Source organism: Protopterus annectens, chromosome 5.part0, assembly GCF_019279795.1.
Source record: "Protopterus annectens isolate FY-2018-M chromosome 5.part0, PAN1.0, whole genome shotgun sequence".
NCBI lineage: Eukaryota > Metazoa > Chordata > Ceratodontiformes > Protopteridae > Protopterus > Protopterus annectens.
Genome location: NC_056735.1, coordinates 631,450,824 through 631,477,265, shown reverse-complemented (window position 1 = coordinate 631,477,265; position 26,442 = coordinate 631,450,824). Strand labels below are relative to the sequence as shown.

Genomic DNA, 26,442 nt, shown 5'->3' with positions numbered 1-26,442 from the left:
GATGGTGACAGCAGCCACCAAGAAGGAGCTTTCTGAGACATCCTCTTCTGTTCGTCCTCCAAACAAAGATTCTCAAACGATAGACAGATACGGGAAGCGTTTCTTTTCATCAGTGACTTACATTCTGATCACTGAACTACCTCACACACTTTACAAGGCTGCAAAGAGATCTCCTGAAAGAGTTAGGAGATGCTCTATAAGGTCCATTAGCTGCGGGGGTGACTGAGAAAGTCTCCTCCCAGCTATCCACCTTAAATTCTATTGTCACCTCCTCCATGAGACTGATATCTAATGCAGCAGATGGAGCAAATAGGGCAACGGGTTCAGGATTTTCCTTGAGGAGATACTCCTGGGTGCACTTGTTTAATTTTGCGGAACCTTTTAAGACTATCTTTACTAAAGTTCCCTTTAATGGCTATTCACTTTTTGGATCCAAAGTAAAAGACACACTCACCAGATGCAAGCAGGAAGGGAAAACCCTCTCTGCCATTGGAGTACGTTTTTCTGTACCTTCAAGCTCTTACCTAAAAGGTCAGAAGAGTGGAAAAATTGGATTCAAAAGATCCCAGGGAGCTCTCCAAGATGTACGAGGTGAATTCTTCCCCAGGGGTAGAGGGGGGGGTAACAATAGTAGATGTTTTAGAGGTAGAGGGGGTCCGCAAAACCAGGGTGACCATGATTCCTTTGGCAGATATCCCTATCAGTGCTCCTGAAAGGAGGCCCGCCTGCTCTACTCTGGAGGCAGTCAGGGGACATTTGTCTTTGTACCCAGAAGCCTGACAAAGTATCACGAAAGACAAGTGGGTACAAAGCATAATATCCAGAGGATATTCCATTCCCTTTTGCCACCCTGTCCCACAAAACAGAAAAATCCTGGATGTTCCACCCAATCTAAGGGAGCAAGCAACTATAGAAATCCAAAAGTTGCTGGACAAAAGCGTCTTCCAGGAAGTCCCCGCAGACCAAGTAGGATTCGGAACTTGCTCAAGATTCTTCTTGGTGCCAAAAAGAACTGGGGACTGGAGACCCATATTGGATCTCAGCAAGTTAAATTAATCTGTCAAAAAGTCAAAGTTCCAAATGGTGACACTGCGATCTATACTTCCGCTTCTTAGGGAAAGATGATTGGATGTGCTCAGTAGACCTCCAAGATGTGTACTACCACATAAAAATGGACATAGCATCAAGGAGTCACTTACACGTCCGGCTGGGAACCAGTCATTATTAGTTCCGAGCTCCGCCCTTTGGTCTCACTACAGCCTCCAGAGTGTTCACCAAGTGCATGTCAGTAGTAACGGCTCACTTGAGACATCATGGATTCCAAGTATTTCCATATCTGGACAACTGGCTCCTAACTGCCACCACCAAGCCATCTACTCCAACAGGCCAGGGATGCAACATTTGAAGTCTGTGCTCAATTAGGCATAACAGTCAATTTACAGAAATTTGCCTTGTTGCCCTGTCGACATATTACCTTCATAATAAAGAACAAAAAATATAAAAGGTGATAAAAGACTCCTCCACTGAAAGTACTGCCAACAAATCCAAATCGTAAATCCAAAAGTAAGGCAAGTACTACCATGCTGTGTATGAGGCGACTTCACTTTATTAAAACAATAAAAGCAGTATCATAAGTGCTTTTGGGTAAATCCCTTCATCAGATGATAAAACATTAGTAAAAACATAGTATCTAGTATAGTACTACACAACCAATGAAAATCAATAGTTTACCCTCCTTTTTGCTAGAGCTGGTTTTAAAGGGATAACATCATTTAATTCTGGGGCTTTATCAGCTCCCAGTCTAAGAAGCCATTGCATCTCTTTGTATTCAGTTTCATTATACAAGTCCCCCATTCTTTGACTTCTATTTACAACACATATAACCATAAAGGCAAATACATGATCACTATGCAATTCTATATCCTTGTACAGTGCATTGTATTCTTTTCTTAACCTTATATCTGATAGATACTTAAAATTTCTATCTTTAAGTCTGCGATTTGTTTTTCCTATATAATATGCAGTAGACTGTTGATAGTTTGCAATGTAGACAACAATTTGCATATTACAGTCAGCATACATATTCAAAAATTACTTCTTGTTGGTCCTGGGGTCTATAAAACAGTTGTATAGTATTGGATAGGGATTGTGTAACAGAAAACATTTCTATCTGGTTAGAATGTACTCTCAGACCAATGTTACAAACATTCCCTAGAATTTTGAAAGATACTGCTACATTTCTGGAATCATTGGGTGTTTATTTACAAGAGAACAGTGACATTTCCTACATGTTTGTTACTCTAGATGGAAAGAATTTGTTCACTTTCATAGAAAATCAATATGGTATTACTGCCATAGAAGAAATACTGAACAAAAAGGTGAATATACATATAGATGAAATTATATGGTTATGTTCCTTATTAAGGCTAGTGTTAGAAAACAATGTTTTTCTTTGTCAAACAAAGTATTATTGCCAGAGACAAGATATAGCTATGGGTACACCTTGTGTGAACACATATGCCAACCTAGTCCTGGCATACTGGGAAGATGTGATGTTTTTGAGGCAGCACATGATTGGAAAGACAAACTTTTCTTTTACAATAGATTTGTGGACGATGTTTTCTTTTTGTGGGGGGCACCACATCAGAATTAATATCTTTTGTTAAGTATTTGGAGTCTACTACCAGCTTCTTCAGATTCTCACTGAATTATTCCAGTTCAGTTATTGAATACTTGGATGTTAGTATTACTAAGAAAGAAAATGGGGCGGTAGAGACATCACTATATAGGAACCCTTGTTGGACCAACAGCATGCTTAGATTTGACAGCATGCACCCTAGACATGTATTCTAACACATAGTCAAAGGACAAGTCTGTAGAATATCCAGACTTTGTATGAATGAAAATTCCTTTATACAGGAATTGGACTCTTTAAAGAATACTTTTCAAGCATGAGGTTATAGCAAAAATCTACTGAAAAAGGAACTAACTGGACAACAACAGTCTCTATAGAAAACAATGTGCAAAACCATGGTAACATAGAGGTAAAAAATGGCCTAATAAGGTAGATGCACTGGTTTAAAAAGCTAATGAAGCGTTGAAAATAAGTTTAACATACAGCAATGATATAAGTGGTATATGTAATATAATTAGAGACAACTGGAGAATTATTTTAACAGATGAGAATATAACTAGAGTTGTAGGGACACAGCCTAGATTTATTTTTAAAAGAAATAAAAATTTGAAAAAATTTTATGTCAAGAACCTACGCATTTTAAAAATCCAGGCACAAAGAAGAAGGGAACCTATCCATGCCTACATTGTAAAGCCTGTAAGCACATTTTACAAGGAAACTGTTTTATACACCATATGTCCAACAAGAAGTACTTTTGAATATGTATGTTGACTGTAATATGCAAATTGTTGTCTATATTGCAAACTGTCAACAGTGTACTACATATTATGTAGGAAAAACAAATTGCAGACTTAAATATAGAATTTTTAAACATCTATCTGATATAAGGTTAAGAAAAGAACACAATGCATTGTACAAGCATATGGAATTGCATAGTGATCATGTATTTGCCTTTATGGTTATATGTGTTGTAAATAGAAGTCAAAGAATGGGTGACTTGTATAATGAAACTGAATGGAAAGAGATGCAATGGATTATTATACTGGGAGCTGATAAAACCCCAAGATTAAATGATGTTGTCCCTTTAAAACCAACTCTAGCAAAAAGGAGGTGAACTATTGATTTTCATTGGTTGTGTAGTACTATATTAGATACTATGTTTTTACTAGTGTTTTATCATCTGATGAAGGGGTTTACCCAAAAGCGCTTATGATACTGCTTTTATTGTTTTAATAAAGTGAAGTTGCCTCATACACAGCATGGTAGTACTTGCCTTACTTTTGGATTTAATATTACTTTCATAGGCCCAAACCTAGACACTGTTTCCATGATAGCATGTCTTAAAGCTAACAGAATTTTAGCCCTCAGACAGCAAATACTTCACCTTCTTCCAAAGGACAAGGTAAAGGCAAAAGTAGTTCTGAAACTTCTAGGGACAATGGCTTCAACCATAACACTAGTTCCTCTCGCCAGGATGCATATGAGAATCCTTCAATGGCTCCTATTTTCCCAATGGTCACTTCAAGAACTTCCTATGTCCCACTTCATCAGAATAATGGATTCATGCAAAAACGACCTACGATGGTGGATTCAATCCAACCATGCGACTATCAGGAGACCCTTTATTCCACAACAACCTGTTGCTACAGTGACCATGGATGCTTTCCAGATAGGGTGGAGGGGTGGGGGGCATTATCTGGGAAGGACAGTCCAAGGTATATGGTGGGACCATGAGGCCCACTTGCATATCAGTGTTCTAGAGATGAGAGCAGTGCTTTTGGCATTGCAAGCACTCCACGACTCTTTTCCACTGGGGACAATTGCAATGCAGTTAGACAATATGTCGGTTGTTTGGTACATAAACAAACAAGGAGGAACCAAATTGTACCCAGTTTGTTGCAAGGCTCTGAGAGTTTGGCAATGGGCAATTTCTTCCCAATGCTTTCTAGTAGCAACGCACATTCCGGGGAAGTCCAACGTGATAACCAACAAGCTTAGCAGTACGATATCAATGCCTCACGAGTGGTCTCTGAACCAGAACATAGCAGAAGAGATTTTCCTAAAATGAACCTTGCTGCGATCTTTTTGCCACTCCCATAAATGCCAAGTGCAGCAGCTACTTTGCCCTAATTCTTTGCCCTAATTCCCCTGCTGGGGGAGACACCAAAAGATGCATTTGTACACAATTGACCCTCGGGGCTTCTTTATGCCTTTCCCCTCATACCCAAAGTCATCCAGATACAAAATCCTTGAGAAGCAAGATGATTCTCATTGCCCCATATTGGCCTCAGCAGATTTGGTTCCCCTTCCTCTGGCCTCCTCTTCAGGAGAAGCCGTGGGCTCTGGACCCAGTTCCAGACCTTCTGGCACATATGTCAGGAGCACTTCATCCTTCTCTCCACACCCTCAACTTGACAGCATGGCTGCTCCACTTCCCAATTTAGTCAGGCTTCAAAACTTCACTCCAGCAGTCAAACACATATTAATGTCCTCTCATAAAGTTTCTACTAGAAAACTATATACTAGCAAGTGGAAAAGATTTTCTCACTAGGCCCAAAATAGAAACATTGACCCTTTTTCTGTGCCTATTCAGTCCACTTTAGAATTTCTGGCAGAAATCTTCCAGCACGGCTTGGCTGCAGCAGCTATTAGGGTCCAGCTGGCTGCAATTTCGAATTTCCACATTGGTGACCATTCTCCTAACTTAATGTGACACAGGTTGTGTAAAGCATTTTTAAAAGACATTTCTTTATTGAGACCTCCTTTTAAGGAACCACTTTCTCCTTAGGATTTAAATGTTGTCCTATCTCAACTAACATTGCCACCATTCGAACCTTCTTCATCTTGTGACCTCAGATTTCTTTCCTGGAAGACCATTTTTCTAGTAGCCATAACATCTGCCAGAAGAGTCTCAGAGTTGCAAGCACTGTCAATCAGACCTCCATATCTGATCTTTCATAAGGATAGGGTATTGTTATGAACTAATCCATCCTTTATACCTAAGGTTTCCTCTCAATTCAATGTCAGTCAATCCATTGAGCTCCCGGTGTTTTTCCCCAACCATAGCAACAACGCAGAGTATAAACTCCCATCAGTTGGACGTGCATAGATAGCTCGGATTCCATTTGCATAGAACTAAAGATTTCAGGAAATCTGATCAATTATTCATCTCCTTCTCTGAGGCAAAAAAAGGGTATGCCAGTCTCTAAAGTCACCCTTACAAATTGGCTCTCAAGTTGTATCACCTTTATCTATACCTGCAATAATAGAAAGCTACCATTCAGAATTAGGGGTCACTCAACCAGAGCATTAGCTACATCTGCTTTTCATGCCAGAATGTCGATGGACAATATTTGTGCTGCATCTAAGTGGGCCAGTCGTCATTTGTTTATCACTCATTACAAAGTCGATTTGGCCTCCAGGGACAGGGCCTCCTTTGGTTCCACTGTGCTCAAAGGTGTACTCTAGTGAGCCACCAGGGAAAAAGGTGCTAGGGACGCTGTCCCATCCAAGTAAGAATGAAGGTGAGATAGGACAACATAACATAAAGAAGTTATGTACTCACAATAACGTTCCATGTTTGTTGTCCATCTCACCATTCATTCTTACGACCCCTCCCTCCTTACCCCTTCCAAGGACTCCTAGAGGACCTGGTGGTGCGATTTCTTCTTTGTTATGAGCTCCTTGACTCTGTTTGTTTCTCCTTGTCATGGGGTTTTATATATATATATATATATATATATATATATATATAAATATATATATATATTACTCATTAGTATGTTAGCAGCAAACAAGATCTGGAGAGTTGCACCACTGCATCATGGGATACCTACCTTGCCACAAGCCAAGTTTGAGACTTCCAGCTGTGTATTCGGCCGAGTCAGAGCCGACGATCAGCTCCGAATCCATCCAAGTAAGAATGATTGGCGAGATGAACAACAAACATGGAACATTATGGTGAGTACATAACTTCTTTTTATTTGAAGTATCTCAAAGTGTGTAAAAGTGCTTACAGTGTGTGCTTATTACTGTGCATGTATTTCAAAGAGATTGTTGTGTGCAAAGTGCAACTACTTCATGTAATACAGTCAAAGTATAGCTATTTAGAAAAAGCTTCTTGTGCTGGGTGTGTCTGTTTGCAAAGTACTGCCATTACAGAGTGCTTCTTGTACTGTAAAGAGTTGCCTAGTAAGATACCGCCATTTTCGGGACATTTCAGTGTGCTGTGTGCAGTTATTCACAAAATGCAATTACTTCAACAAGTTATTGAGTTTAAGGCAACAGATGATTGATTTATTCGCATTGTGCAGTTACTTGGCATATTTCTTACACTGATAAGAGTTGTTTTTCTACAAAAGGCGACATTGAAAGAGTATTACAGTGCTTGTGAATTATTCAGTCGCATCGTAAAGTTCTCAAATGTTTCTTAAAATGATGACTTTAGCAAATGATAAATTACTTCAACATTTCTGCTTTTACTAATAAAATTCTGAAAGTATAGCAAGTGATGGTGTATTTCCTTAGCATTTCTGCCTTTACCAATAAAATTCCAAAAACATCAAAAAGCCTGAGAAGTTATTTCGCAAAGTCCAGTAAAGTATTGAAAAGCCCAAGAAGATTATTTCTCAGAGTCCAGTTATTCAAAAGTACTACGACTTTGTTTATTCGCTTAATTCCAAAAAGTCAAATGAAGGATAGTTCAGAGTACAAAGGCGTTGGACAATTATTGGCATTAATTCTGGCGTGTGTGTATGTTTATTGTTATTCGAAAACCCCTTTGCTGGTATGTGATAATGTGGCAGACGGATTTTGAAAACCTCTACCACTTGTATTTAATCACAATATTGCAGAGAACTGGAGAATATTTGAGCAAGAGTACGATATTTTCATACAAGCAACTTATGCAGATAGAGATGCATGCACAAGGGCATTAATTTTGCTAAACCTAGCTGGGTCAGAGGCCATAGAAAGAGAGGGTTCATTTGTGTATGCACCAGCAATATATGAAGGAGAAGGTGCAGACCACCATATTGTTGTACAAGCTGAATCAAGGGAAGACCCTGAGTGTTTGAAGCACAAGTTCAGAGAAATGTGCAACCCCCAGACGAATATTACATTAGAAAGACATTTGTTTTGCACAAGAGATCAGAAACCAGGGGAGACATTTGCAGCTTATATAACTGGCTTGAGAAACAGAGCTAAAACGTGTCGGTTTGGTGATCTAAAAGATGAGCTGATAAAGGACAGGCTTGTATGTGGTATTAACAGTACTGCTGTGAGAAAGATTTTACTTTGTGACAGAGATTTAACGTTGAGCAAGGCCGTAGAGATTTGTCAGATCATGAGGTGGCAAAGAAGCACACAGGTATGCTTGGGAGTGATGTGCATGATTTTAGTTGGTTCCAGAGCACATGTAGATAGTATGCAACACATGGCAAATGAGCAGGCCTAAGCACGTTGCAGCTACAGGATTTCCAAAGAAAGCATGCAGCTTCCCAGAAAGCTCTAAGCTCCAATACCATCTCAGTGCAGTATAAGTGTGAATCAACAAAACCCAAATATAGCTTTATTGTTAACTGCCGCAATTGTGGTGCAAATCGTGTTTAGCATATGGTCAGCAATGTCACAAGTGTAAAAAATGGAATCATTTCCAAATGTTTTGCAAATCAAGTAAGCCTCAGACAGATGTAAAGAAAAGTCACACAAAAAAGCAAGTTGATCGAGTGCAGCTGAAGCAGTCAGCTTTCTGTGTAGATGGTGTTTCAGTGCTTGATGAAAGAGTTGATGCAGTGAACTTGTTAACAAGAAGTGAAGTATTTCATACTGTCCAGATTAATGGAAAATCCACAGAGCTCAAAATAGACACTGGTTCAAAGTGTAATGTTATATCAGGAGACACATTTGCAAGAGTGAGACTTAACGAACAACTCAATGTAACCAGTAGTTCAAGACTTGCTTAATGGAGGTAAAGAAATTCAAACTGAAGGTTCAGTGATACTTTCATATTATTTGGCTGAGAACTGTTACAACTTGTTATTCTACGTACTCCGAAGACTAGTGCAATCTTTACTGGGTCTCAAAGATAGTTTAAGAATGAATCTGCTTTCTTTTGCTAAAGAAGTTCATCATGTGAGTGCATTTCTGAGTTCCATTTTTTCAGATGCCATTTTCTCAGTCTATGCTGATGTTTTCAATGACAAGTTAGGCAAACTTCCAGTTGTGTATTCCATGAAGTTACACCCCAGAGGTCCGTCCTGTAGTCAGACCAGCAAGAAGAGTTCCATTAGTGATGCAAGATAAAGTTAAGGCTCAGTTGGATAAAATGGTGCAGCAAGGTGTGATTTGTCGAGTCAAAGAATCAAGGGAATGGGTGTTGTCCATGGTAGCCACTCACAAGAAAGGCTCAGATGAAGTCAGAATATGCATTGACCCAAGAGATCTGAACAAAGCATTAAAAAGACCGTATCATCCAATGCTTGCAGTTGAAGAAGTTGCAGCTGTAATACCGAATGTCACTGTATTTTCTGTTTTGGATGCAGAGAGTTAATTTTGGCAAGTGATGCTAAATCGCAAATCCTCATTTCTAACTACTTTTGGTACTCCATTTGGCAGATACACATTCCTAAGGATGCCATTTGAAATAAATTGTGAAAATGAAGTCTTCCAGCGTGCAATGGAGCAAATTTTTTCAGGTTATCATTGTACCATAATAGTAGACGATCTGATGGTTGGAGGCAATGGTGAAGCAGAACATGACAGAAACCTAAAGAAAGTTCTAGACAGGGCACGTGAAGTAAACTTAAAGCTCTATCCTCTGAAGTGCAAATTCAGAATTCCAGAAGTTACATACATAGGTCATTTGTTTATGAGTACAGGCTTGAGACCTGACCCGACCAAGCAAGCCACTGTATTAGAGATGTCAGCGCCAGACAGTGTACAAAGTTTACAGTGTTTTCTGAGCATGATCAATTATTTAGGCAAATTTATACCAGACTTCAGTGCGTTAACAGCATCTTTATGAGAGAGAACATGCAAAAAATGTTGCATGGTCATGGTTAGAATATCACCAGAAGGCATTTGAAGACCCTAAGCAGAAAGTTGCCACCCCACCTACGTTAAGATACTATGATGTGAACAAACCAGTTACTCTTTCCTGTGATGCTTCAAAATTTGGCCTAGATGCATTTATACTTTGAGAACAGACCTGTAGCCTATGCATCTAGAACACTAACGCAAACTGAGATACAGTATGCTCAAACTCAGAAAGAACTGTTGGCAATGATATTTGCATACTCCAAGTTTCATGATTATATTTATGGTTGAGCTATTCAGTTTGAAATTGATCATCAACCTTTAGTCACTATTCTGAAGAAGCCTATGCATTCTGCTCCAGCGAGATTACAAAGAATGATGCTCAAATTGCAAAAGTGCAATTTCAAATTGGTCTACCCTAAAGGTAAATTGCTTTATCTGGCTGATACCTTGTCTATATCTCCCAGAATTACAACGGAACAGCTTGATGCAGAGAATTTTGATTTTGATGTGATGTCAGTGCATAATTTTTCCACCACTAGACTTAATGAGTTAAGAGATCATACTCAGACTGAACCAATTTCACAGAAGCTCAAGCACTATATTAATGTTGGATGGCTGTCAAAGCTGTCTAGAGAATCACCTAAAGTCCAAACGTATTTTCCTTACAGAGATGAATTGTTGATGAAAGATGGCATTATTTTTAAAGGTCCTAAAATTGTTGTTTCTGCTTCCTTACAACAAGAATACATCCAGAATCTGCATCGTGGTCTCCCAAGAACCACATCCAGTAAGAGAAGAGCACGAGAATTAGTATTTTGGCCTTCATTATCGAAAGACATTAATAGAGTTCTTTCTACCTGTTCATTATGCAATAGTACTAGATTGCATTTGCAAAGAGAGCCACTTCATCTAAGTCCAATTCCTGAACTACCCTGGTCTGCTGTAGCAACTGATATCTTTGAGTGGAACAGTCAACACTACTTAGTTTTGGTAGACTCTTATTAAAATTTGTTTGACATTGATCGACTACCTAACCTAACCTCACCTCAACTGTTTTTATTACTAAATTGAAACGTCATTTCTCAGTGCATGGTAGTCCACACACATGTTTTTTCTGACAGTGGTACCCAATTTACTGGCCAGTTGTTTCAGAAATTTACAAAAGAATGGGACTTTATACATGTCACTAGTAGTCCTGAATATTCCTCAATCCAATGGTCTAGCTGAAAGAGCAGTACAGAGTGCAAAGTAATTATTTGAAAGGTCAAAGTGTGACAATACAGATATGTTCTTGAATTTGCTTAATCTCAGAAACATACCACATGGTGTTATTCTTGGCTCACCTGCTCAAAGACTACTTTCCAGGCAAACTAGAACTACACTAACCATTTCTTCAAGTTTGTTGCAGCCTAAGTTGAAGAACAATAAAATCACCAAGGCTCAATTGTTTAAGAAGCGTAATATCCAGAAATCTAGTTACGACTGATCGAGCAGCTTACTTCATCTGTTGAGGGAAGGAGAGATGGTACGAATCCAGACAACAGAAGGTTTTGATCAAATAGGACAGATTACAGGCATCTGTGCCGAGACGAGATCTTACTTGGTAAATTTTGGAATGGAGTATAGGAAGAATCGCAAACATCTTCTTCCCGTACCAGTACCATCATCATCATTGCAGTGACAACCATGTATCTGTGATGCAAACTCTAAATCAAAGAACGAGTCAAGACACTGTTTCCAGACCAGAATGTGTTCAAAAGTTTGATTCTGTTCCAGAAAGTGATTTGAACATTCCACAGATTAACCATTTTGCAGAAACTGTCCCAGGTGCTAAATCTAGTTCCCAATTTTATGTCACATGATATGGACGAGTATCTAAACCATGTGTGAAATACACAGCAATGTGGACTTCACTGTATATATCTTTATGCTTAATATTCTATAAGGCATGTCTATGGATTACCTGTGATATCTGCATGCTAAACAGTCTCATAACAATTGCATGGTCTATTTCTCAGAGAGAGGATGTACATCAGAGTGTAAAGTGTGTGTGCTTGTATCTGTAAGAAGCATGCGAGGCTGTATGTGCACATATATAACCCGCACACGTGCACAACCTTAGTGCCATTTTGTAGAAGCAGCTAGGGAGTGAGCATGCATGATCTTAGTCATTAATTGTATATAAGTTACTTAAGTTAGAGTCAATAGTCAACAGTAGTAATGTGTTTGTATGTAATAAAGCTTCTTGAACAGAACCCACAAAGACTTGTTTATTTGTGTCCTAACACGAAAGTGACAGTTATCTTGCATAAAACCCTGGTGTAGGTCCCACGTGCCAGAGATGAGAATTATAGGAACTGTTTGGATGGTTCACAGGCTCATATATATATATATATATATATATATATATATATATATATATATATATATATATGTGTGTGTGTGTGTGTGTGTAATATATATATATATATATATATATATATATATATATATATATATATATATATGTAATACCCAGTGTGCTGCATAACACCTGGCAGTTGATAAAGTGGAAACTCTTCCTGTTGATATACTGGACAAAGTGTGGAGCAGGTGGGCTCCCCCTTTGCTGTCCATGGAAACCAGATGTGTTCCTCCACATTCTGCAGCACCACATCAAAGATCTTGTGTAGGATTTGAGAGGCCAGTGCCTGTGGAACTCCTAACGTATTCCCTGTTATAAGTTGAAAGGTCCCAGTATCATGTATGGTTAATGTCACACAAATCTGCAGGTCCACTGGGATAGTTAGTCCACGCATCCCCTTTGATTTCATTTGAGGGCATATGTGCACATTTCTTTTATGATATCTCTGTCAACACGGTCGTGGTCAACAGTGTCCTGGTGATGGTATGTTAACTGTTGTCAGTCCCTAATGAGACATAGAGGGATATGAAATGCATCGTCTGGATTACTGGCTCTGAAGGGGCTCTGAAGGCAGTCACTGCAGCTAATGCTAACGCTACTTCTAGTGTCATAAAGCAAGCAAAACTCCTGTACTTTGGAAAATCCTGGCATTCAGAAAAGGTGATCACCACATCTTGTTGTGCTAATTTTGCATGTTTCTGAATTGCACCACCATGTTTGATTTCATCATTTGCATATGTGGTGTTTCTCATTAGCATAGTGACAATTATTTGTATACAGTTATGCAGTTATTTATGGCACATGCTACTGTATTTCTCTGGTAGCATGATAACTCTACATGCGTGTTTGAATCACCTCTGCCCTTCATGTTGCACCTCAATCTGCTGTTTCATGTAATCTTTATGCTATTTGTCTCTGAATTTCCCGCAACATATAGACTATTTTCATTTAACCCATTACCCCCTTTAGTCTGATAGCAGCGTTCTGCTAATTGATTGTGCATTGCTGAAGTTTTACCATATGAAATTATAAAACTTTCTGTCTAATAAATGTTTCCCATTTTTTTTCTGTAAAGGTTGCACTGGTGCTTTTGCACATGAACTAGTCAATCAGTATCGAGAGATGAGAGTTACTGTATTTGACCTACCAGACGTTATTGAGAAAGTGAATCATTTTATACCTACTAATCAGCAGGACAGTCAAGTATTTTTCACTGCAGGTAAACTGGGATAATTGTGATCTTAATGTTGATATGTAATTCTGCTTTAGACATTGGGGCCAGATTCCAAAAGACTTGTTTTTGTGGAATTGATTTAACTCCAGTGTAAGTTTGCTTTATAAAAGAGGCCTTACACCAGAGTAAATCACTTAACGAGTGAAAGTCTTTTGAAATTTTGCCCATTGTACTTTTGAACAATATGAATTTTCATTTCACTGCAGTCAACTGTGTTGTATATTCCAGTCTTTAAGTATCATTCCTAGTATATAACTTATCACTTAATTCATGGGTATGGACTGATCCAAGGAACTTTTTATGGAGGCATAGTATGAGAAAGGTGAAGTAAGACAATGCAGTGTTCTAAGTAGTAAAAATATCTTAAAATTTCTCTCAAGACGTCTGGACAGTCCCCAGTATTTAGTATTGGTCTTTTACGTTCATCATAACGTATCTAGCCCCTTGGTACTTTTTGTTCAAGTACATGCACATACTGTGAAGCAGTATGATATGTGCGTCCTGCTTTCTTTCATGGTTTAATCTAAACTGGTTTGCTGTTGCAGGGAGTTGGTGTCTCACTTATGCAACTGCAACTGTTAGAATTCCCAGTTATACATTTCTCATGCAAGTTACAGATTCTACTTTAAATGGTTTCTTCTGCTACCTTAAGAAATTGTAAGAAACAGAACTTTTTTTCAGCTAATATTTTTTTAGCCTAAAAAGTTATTTTTTTATTTATTTATTTTTTGACTGTTTGACATACTCTGTACTTTATTTCTTGTAAAGTTGGTTGTTAAAATTAGTAATCTTTACAATATTTTCTCTGATACCACTGATTCAAATTGAAACTGGGATTAAAATGTGATGTTTCTTTGAATTACTATGGCTGTAAATGGAGAACCCCTTTGATGGGTCTTCTGATTAGGTTCATCATCTCTGATTACTGTCTGACAATCTTTTCTCAGAAACTTCCATGATGAGGGTGCTTTATTGATGTTGATTCCATTATTTTCCTGCTGATTCCACTGTCAGATGTTGACCCTGATGCACAGTGAAAACTTCTTGTTTTTGGTACGTCGATACAAATCCACTAAGTGTCTCTGTGGCTTTTAATTTACTAGTCAAGATCCACACTAACATTCCCTTACATTGTCTTTGGAAGCAACACAGTGTTATGCAGTGCTCTAAGTAACAACAACTCTGCCTTTTTCTGTAAATGTCAAAGGAGGAAGCTGCAAACCTATCACATCACCAAAAAGATGGCCTTGATTGAAAGCTACTCACAAAGTGATTGACAAGATGGTGCTACACACAACCCTAGTTTACAGCCAGAAGAGTGAAGCTCAGAAAGTAGGCTACAGCTTAGCCCTCCTGAAGGCAAATGTATTAGTAAAACAGCCTTCCATGTCCCACATGTGCTGAAATTTTCTTCAACAAGCAAGATTTCAAATCCATTCCAGTCCTGTAGCACCCTAAGCAGCAAGAGGTCTGAGAAAGGTGACCTATAACTCCCACCCTGTAGGCTGCACTGCATAGTGTTAGTGCACCCAAACCCCAAGCTCGTAAGTTAGAGATCAAAGGAGAACCTCTTAATCCTGGAGAGCTTTCCCTTGAGTTACCTTGCTGCAATCTGAGGTGCAAAAATCAGAGCTTTCCACTCTCTGATTTTGTCCCAGACTACACAGAATTTATTCGCACAGGTGAGGGGTGAGTTTGCCAGGTCAGGTTTCTTGGTGTCAAGCCATAGATGTCAGGCAGATGTTTGATGTGTGGGACCACATCCTCAAGGAATATGGGTGATGGACTCCACCATGCCACCCACAGGGGACACATTTTTCAGTGCCATTTCCATGTCACCCGACACTTGCTGTACATGGTTTATGCACACTTATTTTTGAAACTGTACATGAGCTCAGTCTTGGAGTTGATACATGGTGTAGGACTCTCTCTGACTCATTTACATATGAGAAGTCTGAAGAACCAGAAACCATTATCTCTGAGGCAGAAAAGGACAGTGAGGACTGATCACACCAACTTAATCTCCCTCTCCCAGCATGACTGTTCATTTTCAGGTTTCTGAGATCCAACTTTCAGTAGCCTTTAGGTACCCTTCCCTCCAACCCCAAAATAAATACGTACTTGAGTATTTTGAGAAGCAGTTGGAACAGCCCTGCTTAAGATGTCTCTTGGATCCATTTATTAAGGATGTTTTACTAGCAGTCTTGAACCACCCTGATCCTTCTGTAGTCCATAGAAGGTTGATGTCCTTTGCAAGCCCATGACACTGTAGGAAGAGTCCCTCACCAGATATCAAAAAGCAGGTTCTGTTTTGATTTCTTCAGTCCACTGTGGGTTCCAGAGAACATATCATTTTCCTACCTTGCTGCCAGACTGTATCAGTGTGAAAAGAGATATTAGCCCTCTGCTACACTGGGGCTTAAGGCCCTAAACTGTTCATCTCATCTATCCAGATTCTAGTCCTCCCTACTGACTCAGCTTTTAGAAAAAACATGCAGACTTCTCCATGGCATGGCTAGCCACTTGATGGTATAAAATATGGCTCTAGATGATTCAGTCATGTTGACTAATGTTGCCAAATAGGTGTTAGTATTTGCCGGTGATAAGTGCGTTGAGGACCTGGCGTACTCTGACCTATTTCAGGGAACCATATTAATGGTGGGAGAGGTGTATGTGCCTATTGACCAGTTTGGGCCTATCATAAAGCTCACCAACCCTTGGTCAGTAAGCTACTGGCTGGATGGTATCTGTTTGCCCAGCTTGGGTTACCTGAGATAGCCCAGTCAAGCAAAAAGTAGACATAAAGTCAATCAACCTGCTAAACATAAGCTAAAAGTTGCTACACTCAGTGTAGGTTCATTGATAGGCCGCAGCTTGGAAATGGATGATATGATGGTAAGCTTGACATCCGGTGTATCCAGGAGACAAAATGGAAGGTCAGTGCAGCAAAACTACTTGGCTCGGGACCCAGAGTCAATGAAGTAGGATAACAGGCTAGAAATGGTGTGGGAATTGTGGTGAGGCAGAGGCTTCAGAATACAGTTTGAGATGTCATCAGAATTAGTGATAGACTCATGGCAATCAAGTCCAGCCTAATGACAGAGAGGTATTCATAATATCAGCCTATGCTTTGTCTGGCAAGTGGCTTAATAGTAGCAAGCACATGGCTCAAAAAGAGAGATATTCACAAGATCGCATAGAAGAGTGGCCAACATACAACTCTTTAGACTTCCTTCTAGTAAGGAAAGGGCAGTTGGGGTAGAATCATTGATTGCAAGATCATCCTCAGTGAGACATTAAGCCCACAGCATAAACCACTGGTTGGCACAATCAGTTGCAAGCAGTGGTCAGAGAAGGCTCTAAGGTCAACAGAAACCAGGCTGAAGACCTGGAAGTTGACTGCAGAGAAAGTATAACAGCTCAAGGAATTAGTCAGGGTTATAGCACCTGAAGAAGAAATGGAAATAGAAGAATGGCAACACCTCAAGAAAACATGTTTGAGGACTACAGAGCAGATATACGGCCGAGACAGGTATTAAAACAAGGTACACAAGGAAAAGTCCACAGAGTCATCAAAAGAAAGGAGTGCTGAAAAATATGGGAGATAGAAAAGACGGACAGAGCTAGGAAGAAATACTGGTTGGCTAACAAAGAGGCTAATAGAGCAGTTGCAGTAGCAAAGAACAAGGTATCAGAAGCACTCTATCAACTTTTGGAAAGTAAGTCAGTAGATGGCACAAAGAAACTTTATCAGGTTGTAAGGCAAAGACGGAAAGAAAGAGGATAGTCAGACACCCTTCTTAAGATGTGCTAGCAACAACCTGTACACCAGTCCACAGGACATCAAAGGCAGATGGAAGGAGTACTGTCTGCAGCTTCTTAATGAGGAAAACCCTACAGGAGCTGTACTGTCCCAGAAAAAACATGTGATGTGAGAAGAAGAGGGGCCCACCATAGAAAAGTAAGAAAAGCACTAAGGAAAATGTAGTCAAAGAAAGCGGCAAGCCCAGATTGATGTCACAGCAGGTATGATAAAGATGCTGGGTAAGATGGGGAGAAATGGCTCCTGAGGGGTACCCATACAAGTGTGTAGAGAAAGGCATATCCCAGATGACTGGAGAATAAGCATACTAGTACCGGTGGTACAAAGGTGAAATTCATAACTGTGGGCAGTACAGAGGTATCAAACTCCTGTCACATTTTATGAAAGTTCTGGAGAGGGTGTTTGATAAATGAATACACAGAATAGTAGAAAGTAAGATGGGAGATGAACAGTTCAGATTCATATTAGGATGCAGCACAACTGACCCAGTGTTTGCTGTGAGACAGATAGTGGAGAAGAAGCTAGAAATGAGGAACGTGTCCAACTGGATATTCCTAGATTTGGAGAAAGCACATGACAAGGTCCCAAGAAAGCTGATTTGGGTAGTTCTGCAGTGCTTCGAAATTCCAGAAACATTGGTAGAATTATTGCGGGATATGTACAAGGACCCAGTGACTCAAGTACTAATAGTGTTCTGTCTCACAGAGGGGTTCCCAGTGGGAGTGGATGTGCACCAGGGTTCAGCACTCAGCCCCTCTACTGTTCATACTGGTTATGAATTGCATTAGCAAACCGGTCAGAAGGGACAGATAAAGTTGCTGTATGCAGATGATGTGGCATTACAGGCAGACTCTGAGCAAGAACTTCAGCAAAGGATAGGGGAATGGAATTCAAAACTGCAGGTACATGGAATGAAACATGAGTACACATAAGACAGTTGTAATGACAGCAAATGGTGGAGTTCAGAAGAAGTCGAGAATTGAGATAGAATGGAAAATAATAGAACAAGTTAACAGCTTCATGGCTCTTGTAGGGGTGTTTGAGGAGAAGGGAAGTCTGAATGAGGACGTCAAAGCTAGAATTAGAGGGGCTGTAGCCAACTGGCACTGAGTGTCAGGTGCAGTATTTAACCAAAGAATGCCAAAGAAGCTGAAAAGTAAGATGTACAAAACAGTAGTGCAACCAGTACTACTGTATAGTACAGAAGGGTAGTGAAGGGAGAGTACTTGAGGAAGCTAGAGTTGATGGAAATGAAGTGCCTGAGACACATGGTAGAATGCACACTGTGGGACAGACAAAGAAATGAGGACATAAGAACAGAAGCCGAAGTAGCTCCAATTGCAGAAGAGATCAAAGAGAACCAGTTACGGTGGTTTGAGCACATGTGCAGAAAAGCAAGACAGTCTAGTGAAAAAGATTTGGGACAGACAAGAAGAAGGCAAGAGGAAATGAGGGCATTCAGCAGAGACGTGGATGGATTGTGTGAGAGAAGACCTGTGACAGTCAGGCATGAGTGTCGAAGAAGGTAGGAGAGTGGCATTCAATAGAAAGAGATGACAGTTAACACCCAGACACCATGTAGAAAATGGGAAAAAGGGGGTTGGTGATGATGACGATGCAGACTTCTCCAAATCTGGGCTAAGGAAGGTCTTTGTCAGCAGCTTTAAGGGTGGGCCTCCCCAAGGTCTGTGGGAATTTTGATACCATTAAGGTTGCAGATAAGACCATGTACTTATCAGTGTATCTCACACCACAAGTTCCAGGCCAGATGAATTCACTCAGTTTAGTACACAGACTGATTTATTAAAATACAAAAAATAACTTCCGCAGTAAAAATTAACAGCAAAACTTCAAACTCTTTTACCATTAAGAGCAAATAACACTTCTCTGGCTCCTCAGCTTTCATTTAAGCCTTTTCAGAGTACCAGAGTAAGGCTGCAGATAAGACCACGTAATTATGTGTGTATCTGTTCAGGATGACATGGTTGAGGCTGCCCTTACTTGAGGATGAACTCTAGAATAGGATTTTGGGTTTCCAGTTTAAGGAGGAAGTACTTTCTGGTTAGTCTTCTCAAGACCAAATTTTTGGCTTTCTTAGAAGGAATTAGAGCCTTATAAGAGTAGATTTTATGGCTCCTCTGTGCCCCTCTCCTATCCTGTCTAAAATCCATTCAAGCACTGAAGAGAATACAGTGTCCTTATGCACAGATGTAGCTTCCAAGTATCGCACAGTCTTGCTTTCCCCCTGTTGTCAGTCAGGACTCCCAAGAAGATTCCTCTCTGGCTACTCCACAGTATTCCTAACTACGATCTGGGTCTGGCTGTCGGGGCGGGGGGGGGGGGGGGGGGGTGCAGTTCTCAGAGTTTGCCCTGGTTGTGAGAGCTATATGTAGGGACCAGTAGGTTCTAAATGTGACCACCTTAAGTCACCTTACAGAACCCTCAGATCTCTTCCTCAAAAACACCTATGCTGAAGGAAGTAACGTTTTGGTCAAATTTAGACTCTTCATATGAATGTACCCATATATAACCTACAGGATTAGATGAGAAGAAACCAACTGCTTGGTGACTGCATCCTCAATGCACAATCCTGCTGTATTTGTCAAACTTTAAAGATTCTTATATTTGCATGGCTGTGAGCAATTAGTCAAACTCCCAGCTAGGCTGAACCCTAAATTAGTCACAGCTGTCTGTTAGACTTACCGTACCCAACATTCCACACTGATGTCTCAATGTAGCAGTATTACCTAACCCATAAGTTACCACAGCCAAATCATCTCATTATGGTCATTCAGAATTTTAAAGCTTCCTTCACAATTGGTATTTGGTAGACCAATGCCAAAATACTGGAAAACAGTCATGAATATCCTCTTGCAGACTGTCACTGCCAGAGTTGAACCCCTACCTATGTAAGTTTACACTCTAGAGAATTGTGTAGCAGCCGCTTACACCACTGGAGAAGTCTTAATAGCAAAGTTTGGGTTAATAGCAGTAACTGAACTTCAGACCTTTTGCTTGTAAGTCAAATGTATTAACTACTACACCAAAGTATTACTTCTGTATATAGAGAAATACACCTCAAATCCACCTTATATCTGCTTCTTCAACCAACTGTCCACTAACATAGGAATGGCTAAGAGAATGCATCAGTCCCTGACTGACTACAGAGTGCAAGGCATTAATGACACAAAGGAACAGTGCATGAAAAAAATGGAAAAAAGACCATTCTAATAATAACTTGCACCAAGCTTACTTCAGCCTAAAAAAAGAATGCAGATTTGCGCAGATAACTCTACTTACCTAAGAAATAGGCAGAAAGCTGTAGCTCCTTCACCATTGTTATTTCAGAAAGCCAGTAACTAGCAATAATCTTTTCCTCTTGCCATTCCAGCTTGTTCTCCACCCACATCATCTTTACTAATGAATATAAACAATACCTAGAAACATCCTTGGACAAAATCATAAATCAAATATAGTTCTCTTCGTACAATTAACCAAGTGCTAATGTGTTAGGATCACCAAAGAAATATCCACTAGCAAACTCAAGTCGTACTTTGTTTTGAACAAATACAGCAAATGAAATGAGGGATTAAATTCTGTTTTCTTGTTAAAAACCACTTTATAATAATTCACATTACAGTTCAATTCTGATGGGTTATAAGCATTAAACAAAATCTGCCATTTTAATTCATTAAAATTTAACTCCCTATGTGGAGGACAGTTATTTTTTAGTAACACTGGATGTTCATTATTTGTACGCGATCATACCACATGATATATGCTTACAATGGATAGCATTTATGTTAAATCAAAATGATGATTATTTGTTGGATGAGATCAGATTTTTAGGCGAATGCATTGGCACTGTCTTGAATAACTTCTTTTTTTTTTTTTTTTTTTTTTTACTTTTGAAGGTTCCTGTTTTCACCTAAGAAGAAGGGGTAGCAGTGGGAGCTTGAATGGTCCCAAACTATGCCAACTTAGTGATGGCATATTGGGAAACCTTTGATCTGAAGGAGTTAGCTTATCGGATCCGAGCCGGCAACTTTTCAAGCATCTGCTCCGAGCTCCTCCCCTTACCCATAACCCATCACATCTCCTACCTACCCTCATTTGCCGCTTCGTGCTTCAGCCTCATGATCTCTGTAGCTCCAAGTATTGGGTGTTAGTAGGTGACTTGGGTCTAATTTTTTTTTTGCTCTTTATATTGAGTGTGTGTGTGATCGTTTAGTTCCCTTTACTTCCCCCTTTCGCTGTTCGTCTGTTTTGTTAAAAAAAAAAAAAAAAAAAAAAAGTTTTGTGGTAAAGTAGTATAGTTTTGTGGTAAAGTAGTATAGCAAGGCCTTCCCTTCCCCTTAGGTGTGTGTGTGGTAGACTGCTGGGTGTAAATAGGTTGGCTGTGTGGGTTATTAGTATGGCTGATCAGCCAAAGCCTACCTTTAAAAAATGCACAGTGTGTGGCCATAAGCTTTCACCGGCTGATGGCTACACTCTGTGTGTTATTTGCCTGGGTGTTCCCCATCTCTCAGTTCAGTGTAGCTGGGTTTAACCCTAGGGCTTAAAAGAACGGAAGGCCAAACTAGTTGCAAAGGGCCTTCTACCTTTTTCCTCCTTGGGTGGAGTGGCCTCGGCCTCGGCTCCTACAGCAGCTGCTCAACCCCCTCCCCCAGGCCGGGACTCAACCTCCCACTAGACCTGTTGAAGGGGAGGCTAAAGGAAAGGACAAAAGGAATAGGACAGAGAGAAGAGAGGGGATAGGCCCCACAAGCGGTCTCAAGAGCAGGAGCCCTTCCCTAGCCCACCTTCCAAAGTGTCTAGACCTAAATCTCCTCGGCTCCACTCCCCGAGGTTTTCCCCGGAGCTGACAGAGCCCTTGCATCCGAGGCCTTTCTCGAGGTCATCGCAGCGACCAGCCATATCCGAGTCAGTCACCTCCTCATGCTTGACTCGGAGTGTATCGGAGTTGGATATGGACAGGATGATGAGGAGATTTATTCGGACCCAAATCCCAATGGGAGTCTTGCCAGGCCCCTCCCCTTCTGGAGGGGGGACCTCCATGCCCTTCTTTCATCCAATTTCTCCTTCCCCGATCCGGCCTGTGGTTTTTGGGGTTTATGGATCCGAGGATCCTCGGAGCTGGGGGTTCGGCGCCGATGGTTCCTCCAACCTTGACGCTGGTGATTACTTTGAGTTCCTCAGATCAGACCAGTTCGGATCCAAGCAACTCTCGGGGACGAGGATGAGGAGTCGGATCCGAGGGGATGGAGGTGTCTTTGGCTCCGACCTTGTCGGATCTGAGCCATTCCTTCGGAACCCCGGCTACTCCTTGCCTCGGCCCCGATCCTCACGGCGGACCCGGGGAGAGCTTCCTCCTTGGGTGCTAAGGAGGTGCGCTCTCCATCGGCGTTCAACGTGGTAGAGAGGGTTCTCTCCCAAGGATTGAGACCTCAGCCTATTTCCTTGGACTCCACCCAGGCTCCCTTGGATTTGGCTACGACTCCCTTCAGCTTATCCCAAGGACGGCCCATGCTAGAGGACCCCCATGCAGTTCCCCTGGAGGAACCCCCCATGGCTCACGAGACCTCTTCAGAGTCTCCCACTGAAGAGGGTCCCCATAAGCGCACATATAATAGGAGGCACCTGGACTCCCCCCGAGTCCTTGACAGAAGACACTGACTTAGATGAAGGAGGGGGTTCCCCCAGGTCACCTCCTGAAGATGTCTCCTTTGGAAACATCATGGAGATCCTCCACCAGAGGGGAGGTTGGTTAGCTCCAAAACCTTCTACGGATGAGTCATTGTTCCTGGAGGTCTTTGGCATGGGCCCATCTACACCCTGGGTGTCCCTTCCTGCGGATCCCTTGGTGGATCTTATCACCACGCGGGCATGGAAGGAGCCTGACGCCATAGAACCGATACCAAAATGCCCAGACAGGATTCGCTCTCCACCCTCAGACAGACAGGCCTGGTACAAAGGATCCTCAGTGGATGCTATGGTGGTTGCAGCAGCCACCAACAGGGAACTGGCACAGGAGAGTTCCTCGGTCCACCCTCTGGACAAGGAGTCCAGGGTGGTAGATCGGTTTGGTAAGCAAGTGTTTTCTGCAGTGACATTTTCCATTCGAGCGCTGAATTATTTGGCACATGTCATACGACTACAGAGAGACCTGGTCATGGAGTTCGCTGAGTCACCCCCAGAGTCTTTGTCGTCGGGCAAGCATCTGTTCTTCACAAAAATGTTGACTCTCAAATCAATATCAAACACGTCCATGTGTCTTCTTTACCATGCCACGGAAGGAGTGGTGAGGGCGGCTGGGACCGGCGTAGCTATGAGTCGACACGCTTGGCTCAGACTGTGTCAATTCGCAGACCCCTTCAAGGCACCTTTCACTAATGCTCCCTTCGATGGTTCTTCCCTTTTTGGGAAGACAGTACGTGACACTCTGGTCCAGAGCGAGAAGGACGGGAAGACTTTGTCTGCCGTTGGAGTCCGCTTCTCTAGCCCTCAAAGATCCTTTTCTAGGAATCAGAGAGGGCAAAAGCAGATGTGGTTCCGAAAATCACAGTTTTCCCTGGACTCTCTGGACAACTCATCCCCTAGACACAGAGGGGGACAAGACAGATGCCACTCCAGAGGCAGAGGGGGGGCCAAGGAGCTTTGGGTCTAGGGAGACCTTCTCAGACAGGCCCATACAGCAGCCCTGACTGTCCTACTCTGGAGACAGTCGGGGGAAGATTATCATTGCACCCAACGGCTTGGGAGTCCATAACTGCGGACCGTTGGGTGCTCCAAGTAATACCCAAAGGCTACACCATCCTGTTCGTTACCCCTCCCGTCCAACCAAAGCGCCTCCCAGATGTTCCACCTGCTCAAAGGGAGGCGGCAGCGCTAGAGATTTCCAAGCCGCTTCGCAAACGAGCCATCGAACCGGTCCCCCCAGATCAGTCCGGATTAGGTGTTTACTCCAGGTTCCTTTTAGTGCCAAAAAAAGACGGGGGACCTCAGGCCCATTTTGGACCTGTCAACCCTGAACCTGGCTGTAGCCAAGCAGAAATTCCGGACGGTCACCCTACAGTCCATTCTACCTTATCTTCAAGAATGCGACTGGATATGCTCGTTAGACCTCCAGGACGCTTACTAACACATCAAGATTCGCAGAAGCTCCAGGAAATTCCTCCGCTTCTGGCTGGGAGCCAATCATTTCCAGTTCAGAGCCCTACCGTTCGGCCTCACCACAGCCCCCAGGGTGTTTACCAAGGTAATGGCAGTCATAGCGGCTCACCTGTGGCTTCAGGACATTCAGGTATTTCCTTACCTAGACGATTGGCTCCTCGCTGCTTCCACCAAGTGTCTTCTTTGCATGGCCAGAGACTCCTTCCTTCATCTTGCTATCCAGCTAGGCATTACCATCAATGTTTCCAAGTCCCTCTTGGACCCAGTGCAGATCTTGGACTTTATCGGGATATGGCTGGACACCCTCCAATTGAAAGTCTTCCTAACTCTAGACAGGGTCCAGAGCCTACGGGCCCATATATCAGTGATCCTTGGCCCCAGGATACCAAAGGCGGGCAACGTTCTCCAAGCCCTAGGCTCTATGGCCGCATCAATCTCGATTCTTCCCTGTGCGTGCCTTCACATGCGTGTTCTTCAGTGGGCTCTGGCAGTACAGTGGTCTTGGCTAGATCCCCTCATGTACTATCCAATTCAAATCAGCAAGGCTTGCATGGCGTCACTTTTCTGGTGGCTCCAATCACCGCAGATCTTAGGACGGCCATTCATTTCACCCATAGCCCAAGCCACAGTGATCACGGACGGCTCCCAGCTCGGGTGGGGGGGCATTATTTGGGGAGGACGGTCCAAGACATGTGGTCCCAGACCGAGACCAGAATGCATATCAGTGTTCTGGAGATGAGAGCAGTGCTTTTAGTGTTGCAAGCCTTTCATACTGTTCTTCCCCTGAGGACGATTGCAGTTCAATCCGACCACATGTCGGTTGTCTGGTACATCAACAAACAAGGGGGAAACAGATCTTACCCTTTCTGTCACAAGGCCATGAAAGTGTGGGAGTGGGCGATATCCACCAGTCGATTTCTGATTGCAACGCACATCCCGGGATGCTCCAACATTTTAGCGGACAGATTGATTCGGGCTATTTTAATGCCATACTAGTGGTTTCTGAAACAAACGATAGAGGAGGAGATCTTCCTTGTGTTGAGTCAGCCTTGCTGCGATCTCTTCGCATCTCCTTCCAACGCGAAGTGCAGCGTGTTCTTCACTCTGATCCCCTCACCAGGGATCCCCCCAGAGATGCTCTATTCCATGATTGGCCTCCCGGGTTACTGTATGCTTACCCCCCGTTACCTCTCATTCAGAGGTTTCTTTAGAAAGCTTGCCAACTGGGGTGCAAAGTGATCCTCATTGCCCTGTTCTGGCCTCGTCAGGTGTGGTTCCCCTTCCTGTATTCTCATGTTCTAGCTCCTCCTTGGATTCTGGATCCTTGCCCGGATCTCATTTCTCACCCCTCGGGTACTTGTCCACCCATCCTGGACAGCCTCAAGCTAATGACTTGGTTGCTCCAGTTCCCTTGATTGCCAGGACTCCCGGTCTGTCATCTTCAGTAAAAACTGTTCTGGTGGCATCCCACAAGGCTTCCACTAAGAAACTTTACCACAGCAAATAGAAATGTTTCTCTATTTGGGCTTCTCAGAGGAATCTAGATCCCTTTACAGCCCCTGTTCCTGCAGTGTTAGATTTTTTGGCCAATATATTTCAACAAGGTGCTAGTTCCTCCACGGTAAAAGTGCAACTGGCAGCCATCTCGAATTTCCATGTTGGCGAAAACATGAATGCTCTGGCCTCTTCGAGACTGTGTAAGACTTTTCTTAAAGGCACTTTTCTTTTACGTCCCCTGATCAAGGACTCTGTTCCTCCTTAGGACCTTACCCTGGTTCTGCAGGCATTAGTTGCTACTCCATTTGAACCTGCAGCATCAGTAGATTTGAAGTTCTTATCCTGGAAGACTGCCTTCCTAGTGGCCATTACACCGGCTAAGAGGGTTTCTGAGATTTAAGCTTTGTCTGCCGTGCCCCCTTACTTGATCTTCCATAAGGACAGGGTATCTGCTCCACACAAACCCTTCCTTCTTGCCGAAAGTAGCTTCTGAATAAAACATTAACCAGACTGTTAACCTGCCTGTTTTCTTTCAAAATTTTCAGAACAAGGGTGAATATAAACTGCATTTGCTTGATGTTCATAGACAGCTTTGTTTTTTACACAGAACAAAGCCCTTTCGTAAATCTGACCAGTTA

At 42.0% G+C, this 26,442-nt stretch overlaps 1 protein-coding gene across 5 annotated transcripts in view; it reads left to right on the top strand.

The window, feature by feature from the left end:
• Positions 1–26,442, top strand: part of ASMTL (acetylserotonin O-methyltransferase like) — a 1,454,724-nt gene that overhangs the window by 1,212,657 nt on the left and 215,625 nt on the right. For all 5 annotated transcript variants that reach the window (XM_044072474.1, XM_044072476.1, XM_044072473.1 and 2 more), the window contains one exon: positions 13,153–13,296. In XM_044072474.1, the coding sequence (XP_043928409.1) occupies positions 13,153–13,296 (144 nt within the window). The remainder of the gene's footprint in view (positions 1–13,152; positions 13,297–26,442) is intronic.